Raw genomic sequence first — 13397 nt, 5'->3', positions numbered from 1 at the left:
GCACCCTCACTCAAAGAAGCATTTATAATTCCCTGGAGCCAGCCTCGTGTAACCTCCCGAGAGGCAGGTACCAACCAGGAGGGACACGGGTCCAGTAAACATGTGGCAGAACTAAGCCTACCCAGAATCCTGTCCATGTCCTCGGGAGCCACATGGTCAAACTCTTCCCAGATAATATTCTCAAGACCTACCCCCGTCACCCCCCCTGGACTCATCCAGTCGGAGTCCAAGCCTTCCCGAATTTGAGCGACTTTATCATGCAGGAATTGCACAAAATCCTCAGCTCGACCCTGCAAGGGATCTTCCTGCACTCCCACCCAAAGAAGGGAGCGAGTCACCCTAAACAGAGCGGCTGGGCGATTCTCTGCAGATGTGATAAGAGCGGAAAAATAGTTAAATTTTGTTTGTTTGTTTGTTTGTTTGTTTGTTTGTTTGTTTATTTATTTATTTATTTATTTATTTATTTATTTATTTATTTATTTATTTATTTATTTATTTATTTTTATATGCTGCCCTTTTCCGGAGACTCAGGGCGGCTTACAATGCATTAAGCAATGCGTTAAATTTTGCCGCTTTTATCGCCACTAGGTAGGTCTTGATATAAGACCTCACCTGTGTTCAGTCAGAATCAGATTGACTAGTCCTCCAGACGCTCTCTAGGTGTCTTTTCCGACGCTTCATCTCTTTCAGCTCCTTGGAGAACCAAGGAGCCAATTGAGATCGGCATCGGGTCAAGAGGCCGCAAATGCACGACGCGATCCAAAGCTCCGATGGCCGCCCTATCCCAGGCGGCCACCAGGTCTTCAGTCAAGTCATGTGCCAGAGTCTCAGGAAATGGCCCAAGCTCCGTCAGGAACCTGTCAGGGTCCATCAGGCGCCTGGGACGGGATCACCTAGTCGGTTCCGTCTCCCTGCGGTGGGGGGTAGCGGCTCGAAAGTCTAAGTGAAGGAGAGAATGATCTGTCCATGACAAAGGCTTGATGTCTAGATCCCCTATTCCTAGATCATTCAGCCACTGACCAGAGACGAAAATCAAGTCCAGAGTGTGTCCCCCTGTGTGAGTGGGGCCTTGAACTAATTGGGTCAGGTCCATGGCCGTCATGGAAGCCATGAACTCCCGAGCCGCCTCTGACGCCTCACCAGCGGATGGCAGAAACATTCCATGTGCTACTCTCTGCTTAGAGTGAAGGGCAGCCTATCCTCTCTCTGAACCACATAATATAAAGGTTGTTCCAAAGGTTAGCAAGATGGTCCTGCCTTTCTTCCCTTCCATTATTTTTATCAGCATAGGGAGTGAATAGTGTGAGCAGAAGAAGGAGGAGGATGAAGCTATGGGGTTCTGTGTTGGAGGGTGGTCACCAATCCATGACCTGCTATGTAATGCTTCTGGATCTGCAGAAACAAGATATATAAAGGTTTGCCTTTCCTGTCAACAAAATATCAGATGGACCGTTTTTCACTCTTTTTATTCTACAGTAAGTGCTGAAGAACCCCCCATGGCTGTAGTCCGAAAGTTTGTTCACTTGCTGGACCAAAGTGATCAAGATTTTCAAGAGGAACTAGACTGGATGAAGTTGCGTGAGGAGGTTGTGACGCTGATTCGCTCCAATCAGCAGCTGGAGAATGACCTCAACCTCATGGATATCAAAATTGGATTGCTGGTGAAAAATAAGATCACATTGCAGGTACTCTACACATACTCTCAGAGAGTGATCAGAAAATTGCCATTTTTTTACACAAGTATAACTAAGACGGACTTTATTTTTTGACAGTTACCGTATTTTTTGGAGTATAAGATGCAACCCCCCCTCCCCCCCGTAAAAGTTGGTGAAAATTTTGGTGCGTCTTATACAGCAGATGTTGTGGAGGGGGGAGGGGAGGGGAGTGCAGCACTGATCAGCTGTTCTAGAATGGGCCACAGCAGTGGTGGTGAACGGGCCGCGGCAGTGGTGAACGGGCCACGCCAAACAGGCTGTGCCAGTGAACAGGCATGGCAATGGTGAACAGGCTGCGGCAGCTGCAAATGAGGCAGCCAAATGGGCTGTGGTGGCGGTGAACGGGCTGCGGTGGCAGCGAATGGGTGGCAGAAAATAGGCTGCGGTGGTGGCAAAAAGGCCACAGTGAACGGGCCGCGGCACCAGCGAACGGGCCGTGGTGAATGGGCCAGATGAATATCTGATGGATTCTGGGAGGCAGAGGCAGATTTTTTTTTCTTGTTTTCCTCCCCAAAAAAGGTAGGTGCATCTTATAGTCTGGAGCGTCTTATACTCCGAAAAATACGGTAGTACATTTTAGAAAAAGTGTCTTGAAGTGCTTAAGGATAGAATGGTCTCTCCTGCCTCCTTAGATACATATTCCCAGCATCTGAGTGTCCTAAACTTTGGAGGAATTTTGCATAGTGAACATGACAACCATAGGAAGTTAGGTTACTTGCTGCCAGCCAACTTTCCACAATTAAGCAATATCCAATCTCAGAGCAGTCAGGTCTTGAATTGTTCCATCCTCTGATCTTCTACAGGAAGTTGTGTCTCACAGTAAAAAGCTCACTAAAAAGAACAAAGAACAGTTATCTGACATGATGATGCTGAACAAGCAAAGGGGGGGCTTGAAGGCTCTGAGCAAGGAGAAGAGAGAAAAATTGGAAGCCTATCAGCATCTCTTCTATTTGCTGCAGGTAAGACAAAGAAGGCCCCTTGGAGTTCATTGAGCTGCTTCATTCCCAAAACATCTCCCCCATGTCTTCTTTCTGTTTTCCTGCAGACAAACCCAACATACCTGGCGAAATTGATTTTCCAAATGCCACAGAACAAATCTACAAAGTTCATGGACTCTGTGATTTTCACACTCTACAATTATGCATCCAATCAAAGAGAAGAATACCTACTGCTGCGCCTCTTTAAGACTGCACTCCAGGAGGAGATCAAGTAGGTGGATTTGAGGTTTTAATTTAGCTGTCTATTTTTACACTGGCATGAAGTACTCAATGATAGCCACATGTGGAAAGAGCTGCTCTTTTTCCCTGTCCAGGTCACTGGGCTGAGCAGAGTTGGGGCAGATGTATTTTATAGCATGTATGTACTGGCTGGAGAGAAAATGTGGTCCAAGAGTCATACAAGCCACAGAATCTGAATTTCGTCTATAAGGCAGAAGAAAAGCCAAACCAGGGTACCAACTCCTGGACTGATGGGATTTTAATTCTAATTTAATTTTAACTTGTTAATCTTAATTGTACTTTTAACTGTTAAATTTGGATTTAATTTTTTAACTTTTTATTAGATGTTTCTTAACTGTTGTGAGCCACCCTGAGTCTGGCTGGAGATAGGGCGGCATATAAATCTAATTAATTAATTAATTAATTAATTAATTAATTACTAGCTAACTCTGACCAATTTTGCCAGCACTGCTGTCACTGGGGGAGCAAAGCATAGCGAGGAAAGCAAATCTGAAAGGTCCCCTTAGGGGCAGGAATCAGAGTGTGGAATGTGTCAGAGTGGGGAAGGTCTTGGGAAGCCCCTTGTAGTTGGGCCTGTGCCTGGACTAGGCTTCCCACCATCTCCCCCACCCTGAGTCACCCAATGCTCTCCTTAATGACGTATGCATTCGCTTAATGCAGGCATTGGGAGAGCAGAGATGAGGAGATCATTAGACCTTGACCTTCAACAGTAATGGGCAGGCTCCATGACTGTCGTAAGCGGAGAACTATCTGTATACTTTTGTTGACTCGCCAGTCCAGCTTACACTTCTGAGGTTTTAATTTATTGAATGGGTGATAACAGTGAACGGTACCAAAAATCCAGAAAAAAGCCTTTTATATTTTATATGCTAACATTTTGTGGATGCTTGAAAGATTAGAATATAAAACATAAAAGGCTTTTTTCTGAATTTTTGGTACCGTTCACTGCTATCACCCATTCAGTAAGTTAAAACATCCCTGCTTGGAGAGACCACTAGCATCCACGAAAGGGACCTAAAACAAGATGGTCAGCAAGTATTGGCAAAGGAAAGCTCAGGACTGCATTGGTTGGAAACATGCAAAAGAGGCCTTCATCCTGCAGTGGATAGAAAACGGCTAAAATGATGATTGCAACATTTAAAAAAGGGAGTTCTGTGAAAAATGTGCAGAATCTACTGTCTAATGATGTTTCAGAAAACCTCCCCTTCCTGTTTTCAGGAGTAACAAGGAAAACCAATTTAAATGGGCTCCTCAGTCATCTCCCTTGAGTACCAACATGAAATGGCAGCACAATATCCAGATGGAGTGAGCTGCAATTATTTAGGAGATAGTAGTGTGGAGCAAAGGAGGTGGTAAAATGAGTTATGGTATTGTATCAACCGTAAACACAGAGTGGATCTGTTAGCAACACAGTGGCAGCTTCTGGTGCTAATGTGGCATGTAACCCTGCAATCAGTTTACAGAAACATTAAGACAAGTTGGGGTCAAAGGCTGACACTTATCCCAAAGTTCCTCAGGCCATTCATGAGAACAAATAAGGGAAGCAGCTGGCACGAAGCTCCCATCTTCCGGGATGACTTTAGAAGGCCTCTGAGGTCCAACAAAAATGCTCTTGCCCTTTTCCAGATCAAAGGTGGATCAGCTACACGAGATCGTGACTGGAAATCCCACAGTCATAAAGATGGTGGTGAGCTTCAACCGTGGTGCTCGTGGGCAGAATGCCCTGAGGCAAATCCTGGCCCCAGTGGTCAAGGAGATCATGGAGGACAAGTCCCTCAATATCAAAACGGACCCAGTGGACATCTACAAGTCGTGGGTCAACCAGATGGAATCCCAGACTGGAGAGGCCAGGTGTGGAGCTCCTCCTGCTGGGGGGGGTTGCTGCTGTTCCCTGGGGAGGAAGAGCTTTATTAATGGGGGGCAGATTCATTGGTGGCATATATTGTGGTGAAAAGTACAAAGGCATGCATTTCTCTTTATTTTTACTAGACATTTTAGAGAAAATAGGAAAATAGGAAAGGCATAGAAATCTTTCTATGATAAAAGGAAAGGATACAAATGGATAAACAAAGAGTTTACAAATCTCGTAGAAATTAGTATACCAGTATATCAACAGTTGGTTTTACATAACTGAATGTATTATATTTTAAAAACTTGAATTATTGAGCTCTAAGCAAAGAATAAAGATCAGAAACTATGGTCAGCAAAGTATGACTCAGAGAACAATAAAATCTGTCCATACTATTCTAATTTAACAAAGCTAATAAAATCTAGCAATGGTTCCCAATTTGAAGTAATTTCTGTGTCAGATTTGTTTTAAGATAAAGTTACTCTAAAGATCAAGGGGTGCTCCTACAACAGAGTTAACCATTTTTCCATAGAAGAGAAAATGCTTGTTGCAGTCAGCATGTACAAAGCTGCTTTTTCTGGGAATACATTTTGAAACTCTAAGCTCTGACACATCTGATGTACTTCTCTGCCTGAAATCTAATAGAAGTCTTAACATAGCTTGGGCAGCAGACACGGGGGGTGGGGGGGGTGGATTATAGAGCACCGGCTGAACCCCCAACTCTGCCACCCTTTGCCATTTCTGGAGGCAGGGAAGGGCAGCACCCGCCAGAGGAAAGGCATGACCAGCCTTCCAAATATACTGGCCTATGGCCCTTTTCCCCCTTTTTAACAGTAAACTGCCATATGACGTGACGCCTGAGCAAGCACTGACCCATGAAGAAGTGAAGACACGGCTGGACACCTCCATCAAGAACATGCGAACTGTAACAGACAAATTCTTGCTGGCTATCATCAGCTCTGTGGAGAAAATCCCGTGAGTTCCAGAAATTGCTCCTATGGCAAAGTTTTCTGGGTTTCATCTCCTTAACCTCCCCCCCTCCCCAATCTCTTCTGCAGTTATGGGATGCGTTTCATTGCCAAAGTCTTGAAGGATTCGCTGCATGAGAAGTTTCCGGATGCCAGCGAGGATGAGCTTCTGAAGGTGAGGAGCCAGATTAGTGGGGTGGGGTGGGGTGGGGGAGTGTCACCTTGTTCTGACTGTGGTGGTGGTGGGGCATTCTGCAGCTTCTGCTTCTGCCTGCCTCCTCCTGCTGGGCTTCTCCTCTGAATAGGCTGTCAGCCAAAGCTTAGGCCAGCTCTTCCTTCTTTTCTTAAAAGAGAGAGTGTCAGGTAAGAAAGGTTTGGTAGCTGTTAAAACAGCCAGCGGGTGGCCTCTTCCTCCTCAAATGCTCTCCGTTACAGGAAAGGGGCCACTCTTGCAGGCCCTGAATTGGAGCAAGGCTTGGTGGGATTGTGTGGCAGTTCATACCTGGCAGCTTCTCTTGAAAGGTGCCTCTTCTTATGAAAGACTGAATGCTGTTTTCTTCTCTTTTCTAGCTCTGTGCTTTCCCACACTGAGGCATCGAATCTAGGCTTTCTCTGCAGGTGAATTAACTTTTTTTGAGACTCTGACATGTAGGTCAGAAGGCGATCTCCCCACAGAGTAGCTTACTAGTGACCAGTCTGTTCCACCAGCAGCTGAGATATAGTGTGGCAGACAGTGCTGGGTTGTGTGAGAGAGAGCGAAGGCTCCCCTTAGGAAGCAGCTTCACAGTTCTGATTCAGAAGTGACTGGGCTTCCCTGGGGCCTTTCCCCCCCTCCCCGCTCGGCAGGCAGGCCCTTATTGTTGCCCTTCCTGGAGAAGGGCCTGGGCCTATGGAAAGTGGGCAAAATGCTTCCTTCCTTTAGCTCAACTGTTCCTTCTCGGACCATCGTTAATCTAAACTCCTGAAGGTGAGAAGAGAAAACTGCTCAGAGAAATTAGGACTTTTGTTCTGGCTGCCTCTGTCTTGAAAAATAAAGGGATTTTTTAAAAAAGCTGAAAAAGCCACAACAAAGAGGGCAACTGCACTCCTGAATTAATCCTGGCACATTTTTGGATGTATTGGTTTAATAAGGATTAAAATTTCTACATGCCTCTTAAACCTTTCTAAGGAGCTCTGTACAATTACTTCACTTCTAGCTAACCCTAGGAAAAATAATGAAATATATCAGGAAGAATACATGGGTACATCTGACAACTTTCCCTAGTGTTATTCACTGAATATCCAAGATATGAAGGCTAAAGAGTATTGGAATGACTAGAAGAGAATATTTGTAGCTCAGGGTTGAACTGTGCAGTCCTTGGTGCTCCCTGAGCTGGGTTATTTTCCTGCAGATGTTTCATTACCAAACTAAGTACTAGGGCTAGCAAGTACTTAGGGCTAGCAAGGAGTGGGGTTTGCTCTTGTGTTACATACTAATGACTTGCCTTGTCAGTATTGCTGGAAATGGTCTTGGTGGTTCCTTGGGCTGTTGTTTACTATTAGCTTGTTTGAGTTGGTCGTTCCTTGATTGGGATATTATTTGCTTCTTGACAGGGCAAGCCACCAGAATATAAATTGAGAGCAAATCCCACTCCCTACTAGCACAGATGATGATACCTAGTTTGGTAATGATAGGTCTGCAAGAAAACAACCCAGCTCAGAGAGCACCAAGGACTCCACAATAATTGGATTATACTGTGGCTGAGTAGAGCTTAGTTTCAGTTGCAGTGTGATCATGTTCCTGCTTTTGCTTTCTCTGCAACTGAAAAAAGATTTCCCAAGTTGTGTCTAATTACCTTTAAGAAAAGGCGTGGTTGACTCTCTGCCACAAGTGTTCGCAATTTTCTTTTTCTTCTAAGATCTGGTGTCTCCCTTGCCTATCTGTGCAATTAAGCAACCTAGTATGGGGAACAGAAGTAGGAAAGGCTCTTCTGGAAGATCCCAGGGCTTCAGGGAATCTACGTGGCATCTTCTTTCTGTTTCCAGATTGTGGGCAACCTTCTGTACTATCGCTACATGAACCCGGCCATTGTGGCCCCGGATGCCTTTGACATCATTGATCTCTCAGCTGGAGGACAGTTGACCACAGACCAACGACGGAACTTGGGCTCCATTGCAAAAATGTTGCAACACGCAGCCTCCAATAAGATGTTCATGGGAGACAACGCACACCTTGCCCTCATCAATGAATTCCTGTCTCAGTCCTATCAGAAATTCAGGTAGGGAATTCTAAGCAATGGGTGAGTTGTATGGGGAAGCAGATGATGCTCAGGGATGCCCTAAGACTTGGAGCAGGAGAATCCCCATTCTTTATCCTTTCCCCCAAGCTGTCTGTTCTCAGACACTACAAACATCCCAAGCTGTTCTTGGTATGTGAAATATTATTATTATTATTATTATTATTATTATTATTATTATTATTATTATTATTATTATTATTATTATTATTATTATTGGTTCGATTTATATGCCGCCCTTTTCCGGAGACTCAGGGCGGCTTACAATGCGTTAAGCAATAGCCTTCATACTTTTGTATATACCTGCTTAGTAGGGCTTTCAGGGGCCCCCTAAGCGGAGTTCTTTTTTATACAAAGTCAGCTTATTGCCCCCACAATCCGGGTCCTCATTTTACCTACCTTGGAAGGATGGAAGGTTGAGTCAACCTTGAGCCTGGCGAGATTTGAACTCGCAGTAATTGCAGGCAGCTGGCAGCTAAGTGCTATTTAACAGCGCTTTAGTCCACTGCTCCACCAGGCTCCTTTCTTTGCAATTCTTTGATTATCAGCAGGACCAAAAGAAAATCTTGTGCTGTTTGGGAGATGCAGGTTTTTAAATATTTTACAGTGTTTAATTTAAAAGAGAATAATGCACATGAACTTTGCTCCATTTTTTCACTGTTTCCCAGAGTTTTGTAGATATTTTGTACAATTGGGGAATGTTCAATTTGACAGAACACAGAACATTGTCTTTCACCTTTATCAAGTTTATGTCCCTTGTTTCACGAAATGTCAATCTCTGTAGTGTAGTAATATTAAACTGGTAACTTGGTTGCCTAGGAAGAAGATTTCAATAAGATTTTGAAATCAGTAATGCATGCATGCACACACAATTGTCTGTTGTTTTACAATTTCTAAATGCCCAGCTCTTAGTCAAAGACACAAAAGCTTGATACCATTGGAAAAAATCAAGAGGCCCAACCAAGATCAGATTTTGTCTGTGAAATCTAGAAACACTGCCAACATCAGTCATGGCACTCACTGAAGGAAGTGTGTAGAAATTGAGGCACCTGGTGGGAGCATGATGGGAGTTCAGTCTTGTGTGAGGTTCTGGTTTTTGTTGTTGATACATTTAAGGTAGCCTGATTGTTGTTTGCTGCCCAGATTTATAAATTGGCTGTCATACACTGCAAGTCACTTAAATTAATAAAGGTACACACACCCCACATTCTGTATGCATTTTAGTGTGCAGCAGCGCAGCCAATCTCCTCTGGGTAAGACTAAATATGCTACCCTGCAAACTGCATTTGGGATTTGTTCTTGCAAAAGAAATCTTAGGATCCTGGCCCTTGAGTCTGCTTGCCAACTGAGAGGGCATTTTTAGAGCCGAATTTGATTCCAACTTGAAGCGGATTCTGGCTGGGATGACAAATTGTGTCTACTTTCCCAAAAACCAGAATGCAAAAGCTGAGTGAAGAGGGAATATATATTGATGCATGGATTAATTTAGGACTGTGGAACCAGAGGCCACAGACTGGAATCTCGTAGCACAATAGTTCAGAGGCCACCTGATAATTCAGAACTCATAAAAAGAAATGCCCCATAAGTTCAACCACTCTTTGAAGATAAACTATTTAAAAAACAAATTGAACTGATGAAATCTGAAATCTGAGCATAAATGATCACTGGCAGTTACAACTCTTGGTTGTTGTGAATGAGTTTTAGGTAATTTACAAGCATTTGCAAAATTAAACCTACCTTGGTGCCTGCTTCAGTGCTTCTGAGGTCCCTAATGTTAGTGGGCAAACAACGTGCTCCATTCTGAGCAAGCCAGCAGAGAGCAACTTGTTCGGACAGCAGATCTTAGAAGACCCAGATGAAAAAGCATCTCAGCTTCTCTTAGCTTTTCTGTATTTAAAGTGGAAGCTCAGCCAGAGTTCTCCATGGCAAAAAAGAAAAGAAAAAGGTCATGTTGTCGTTAAAGGAAGTGTCCATTAAAAATTAGCTAAATAGCTCTAAATCTAAAAAGAATTACAAGAAAATAAGAATAAGAAAAAAATCTTTATCTAATTTATTTATCAACTTAGCAAGGCTATCCAACTTTGGGTGATGCTTGTTTAATTAGCACAGCAGCAGAGCAACATTGTGTCTTCAGTCCCTGACCAGGGGCCAAGAAAGGAAATATCTGGCTAGATTCTCCTTGTAGATGAAAAAACCCCATGTGCACCGAGAAGCCACGATTCCAGTGGCAGCTCTCGGGCACAAAGATAATAGAATTAGAATTAGAATTAGAATCTCTTCTAATCTCCTTCAAATAGACACACCAGAAGCACTGTAAACGATACCAGATGTTGCCACTCTCTTACCACAAAAGATAAAATCCACCTTGCAGAGGCTTCTCTTGATCCATAATAATACAGTGCAGGGATGAGATTGAACTGACTTTGTTTTCCTTTAAAGGCGTTTTTTCCAGGCTGCTTGCGAGGTCCCAGAACTGCAAGAGAAGTTTAATGTTGATGAATATTCTGACTTAGTGACACTCACAAAACCAGTGATTTATATTTCCATTGGAGAAATCATCAATACACACACCGTAAGTCTTGCATATTGATTTTAGTGCTGTGTGCCAATAGCATTCAAGCCTTTCAGCTCTGGGTTGCATGCTCTGTGCAAGAATGTCCTTTTCCCCAAAAGGTTTGAAAACCATATAAAGAAGCTTTCTCTCTTCTACCCAAATCAGCTGCTCCTGGATCATCAGGATGCAATTGCCCCGGAGCACAATGATCCTATACACGAACTTCTGGATGATCTGGGCGAAGTTTCTACCATTGAATCCCTGATTGGTGAGCTTTTCCAATTTTCCAGTTTGGCCTAGGCAACTGAGAGTGGCTTATCTGCTTATCCCCAACTGTTTCTGCCCTCCTAACATAGGCCAGCAGAGTGGGTGCACATCAGGCCCCCTCCATTCAGCACTGCCATCTTGTGGGTTCTCAGAAGCGTGCTTTCTCTGTTGTGCCCCCACCTTCTGGAACAGCAGTCCCCCCCCCCAAATAAAGGACAGAGCCCACTTTCCTGGGGTTCTAGAAAGCTTTGAAAACCTGGTTTTGTTCCCAGGCCTGTTGATGTTTATTATTTCTTTAATTACCTTTTTGTTTTTTCTCCCCATTAAATTATTTTTGTCTTAGCTGTCCGAGTGATTCAATATTTTTAGCTGCTTTTATGTTTTCCCTAGTTTTGTACACTATCTAGAGACCACTGGAGTTGGGCAGACAATTCATTTAAATAAATAATAACCTGCCACACAACACTCCAGACGTAACAATTGTCAGTATGAAAGTTTGGATAGTGGATGTGGCAGTGCCTTGAGACAACAGAATAGAAGAGAAAGGACTGGAGAAAATAGCAAAACATAAAGATCTGCAAATAGAAGTACGACTATAGCAGAAGAAAACTAAAGATACTACCAATAGCAATAGGACCCTTAGATGCAATCCCAAACCATCTGGAGCACCACTTGAACACCGGCATTGACAAAATCACCAATCAGTCAATTGCAAAAGGCAGCTTTGCTTGGAACAGCTTCAGCGGTGGGTTGCTACCAGTTCACCCTGGATCAAGCAAACCGGTAGCGGAGGCAGTGGGAGGCTCCGCCCACCTGCCCAGATGCTTCTGTGCATGCACACGCGTGCATGCCCACAAGTGAATGGTAGCAATGGGTTTTGAAACCTGCCCCTGAACAGCTTGCATCCTGCAACAATACCTTTAACACCAACATCTGTCTATGCCAGGTCCTTGGGTCGGATCTGATAGGTGGATAAAAATGCCAGATCCAGTTTAAATATCTGGCTGACTGTCCAACAAAAATGACTCACTAGAACATCCATAGAAATTATCATGTGGCAGCAATGAAAAATGGGTGGGAACATAGAGTTGAAAAAGTGGTTGAAAATCTTGAACAGCAGTTTGAAAATCTGCACATTGGTTGGCAAGATTTCCATCTGTCCGTTACAAAATGTCACACTGCTTGGATCCATCCATGTGCTTTGCCAATACATCATGGCATCCTACGTTCTTTGGAGGAACTCTGTGCCTATGGAGGGCAACACCAGCTAAAGAATAGGCAGTTGTGATTTTTCACTGTCGGGTATTTAATAATAATGATAATGTAAACTTCCATAATTATTAAGCTTGTTGAAAATAGCAGCCATAAACAAGTTAAAACAATAATGCTGACATAATTTCAACACAGTGGTTTACCACAAATCAGTAAGAAGAATTTTAAAAACACACCTATGTCTGAAGGATAATAAAAAGTAAAACATAACAAAGGAGGGAAAAAACTGAGTCGAAAACCGTGTAAGGTTCCTCGATATCTTTCTACAATTAAATTCATATTTCTTTTAAGTGGGATTCTGATATATGTTTCTTTAGTGAGATTTATTGAGGCGCAGTAGATAGTTACATGAATTCTGGCAACTAAACTATGTTCTTAAAGTACATTATAACAGATTTTTTTACTGAGCTCTGGTGGCTTAGTAGTTAAAGTGCAGTATTGCAGGCAAACTCTCTACACAGTTCAATCCTGAGGGGGCTCCAGGTTGACTCAGCCTTCCATCCTTCCAAGGTCAGTAAAACAAGGACCCAGATTGTTGGGCACAATATGCTCACATTGTAAACCGCCCAGGGAGTAAAGCACTGTGGAGCGGTATATATATGTATTCCAAAAGTATGTAGATCCCCTTCATTTTTTGTCAATTTTGTTATGCTGCAGCCAGATTCTATAGTTGTTGAAATTCATTTTTTTCTCATTAATCTACACTCAGTACCCCAAAGCAACAAAGTGAAAACAGAATTTTAGAAATGTCTGTAAATTTATTAAAAAGAAAAAAACTGAAATATCATATTAGCATAAGTATTCAGACCCTTCACTCAGTTACTTTGTTGAAGCACCTTTGGCAGCAATTACAGCCTCCAGTCTTTTTGGATATGAAGCGACAAGCTTTGCACATCTGGATTGGGGGATTTTTTGCCTTTCTTCTTTGCAAATCCTCTCAAGCTCAGTCAGGTTGGATAACAGCCATTGGTGGACAGCCATTTTCAGTCCCTCCAGACATGTTCAGTAGGGTTCAAGTCAGGGCTCTGGCTGAGTCACTCTAGGATGACTAACCTTTTTGCTGTTGCGTGCCAAAAGCGGGGGGGCACGGGGGGGGTCGCACATGTGCATGCCCACACCCACAATTCAATGCGTCCCACCCCCACGCATGCAGGCACAACCCCCCTGTGCTCCCCCTGTTTTTGGCACGTGATGGCCCGATAGGCCCGTTTTCCCCCCTCCCCAGGCTCCAGAGGCTTTCTAGGAGTGAAAACGGCCT

The 13397-nt window shown here is 43.6% G+C and overlaps 1 protein-coding gene across 2 annotated transcripts in view; it reads left to right on the top strand.

Annotated features, from left to right (window-relative positions):
* Positions 1-13397, top strand: part of IQGAP1 (IQ motif containing GTPase activating protein 1) — a 127407-nt gene that overhangs the window by 88615 nt on the left and 25395 nt on the right. For both annotated transcript variants that reach the window (XM_034435617.3, XM_034435616.3), the window contains exons 23-31: positions 1477-1685; positions 2519-2674; positions 2761-2924; positions 4580-4804; positions 5637-5777; positions 5861-5945; positions 7796-8028; positions 10486-10618; positions 10766-10868. In XM_034435617.3, the coding sequence (XP_034291508.1) occupies positions 1477-1685; positions 2519-2674; positions 2761-2924; positions 4580-4804; positions 5637-5777; positions 5861-5945; positions 7796-8028; positions 10486-10618; positions 10766-10868 (1449 nt within the window). The remainder of the gene's footprint in view (positions 1-1476; positions 1686-2518; positions 2675-2760; positions 2925-4579; positions 4805-5636; positions 5778-5860; positions 5946-7795; positions 8029-10485; positions 10619-10765; positions 10869-13397) is intronic.

Source organism: Pantherophis guttatus, chromosome 13, assembly GCF_059756535.1.
Source record: "Pantherophis guttatus breed Tessera chromosome 13, ASM5975653v1, whole genome shotgun sequence".
Classification (NCBI taxonomy): Eukaryota; Metazoa; Chordata; class Lepidosauria; order Squamata; family Colubridae; genus Pantherophis; species Pantherophis guttatus.
The sequence above is the reverse complement of the archived record's forward strand: the minus strand, read 5'-3'. Positions and strand labels throughout refer to the sequence as shown.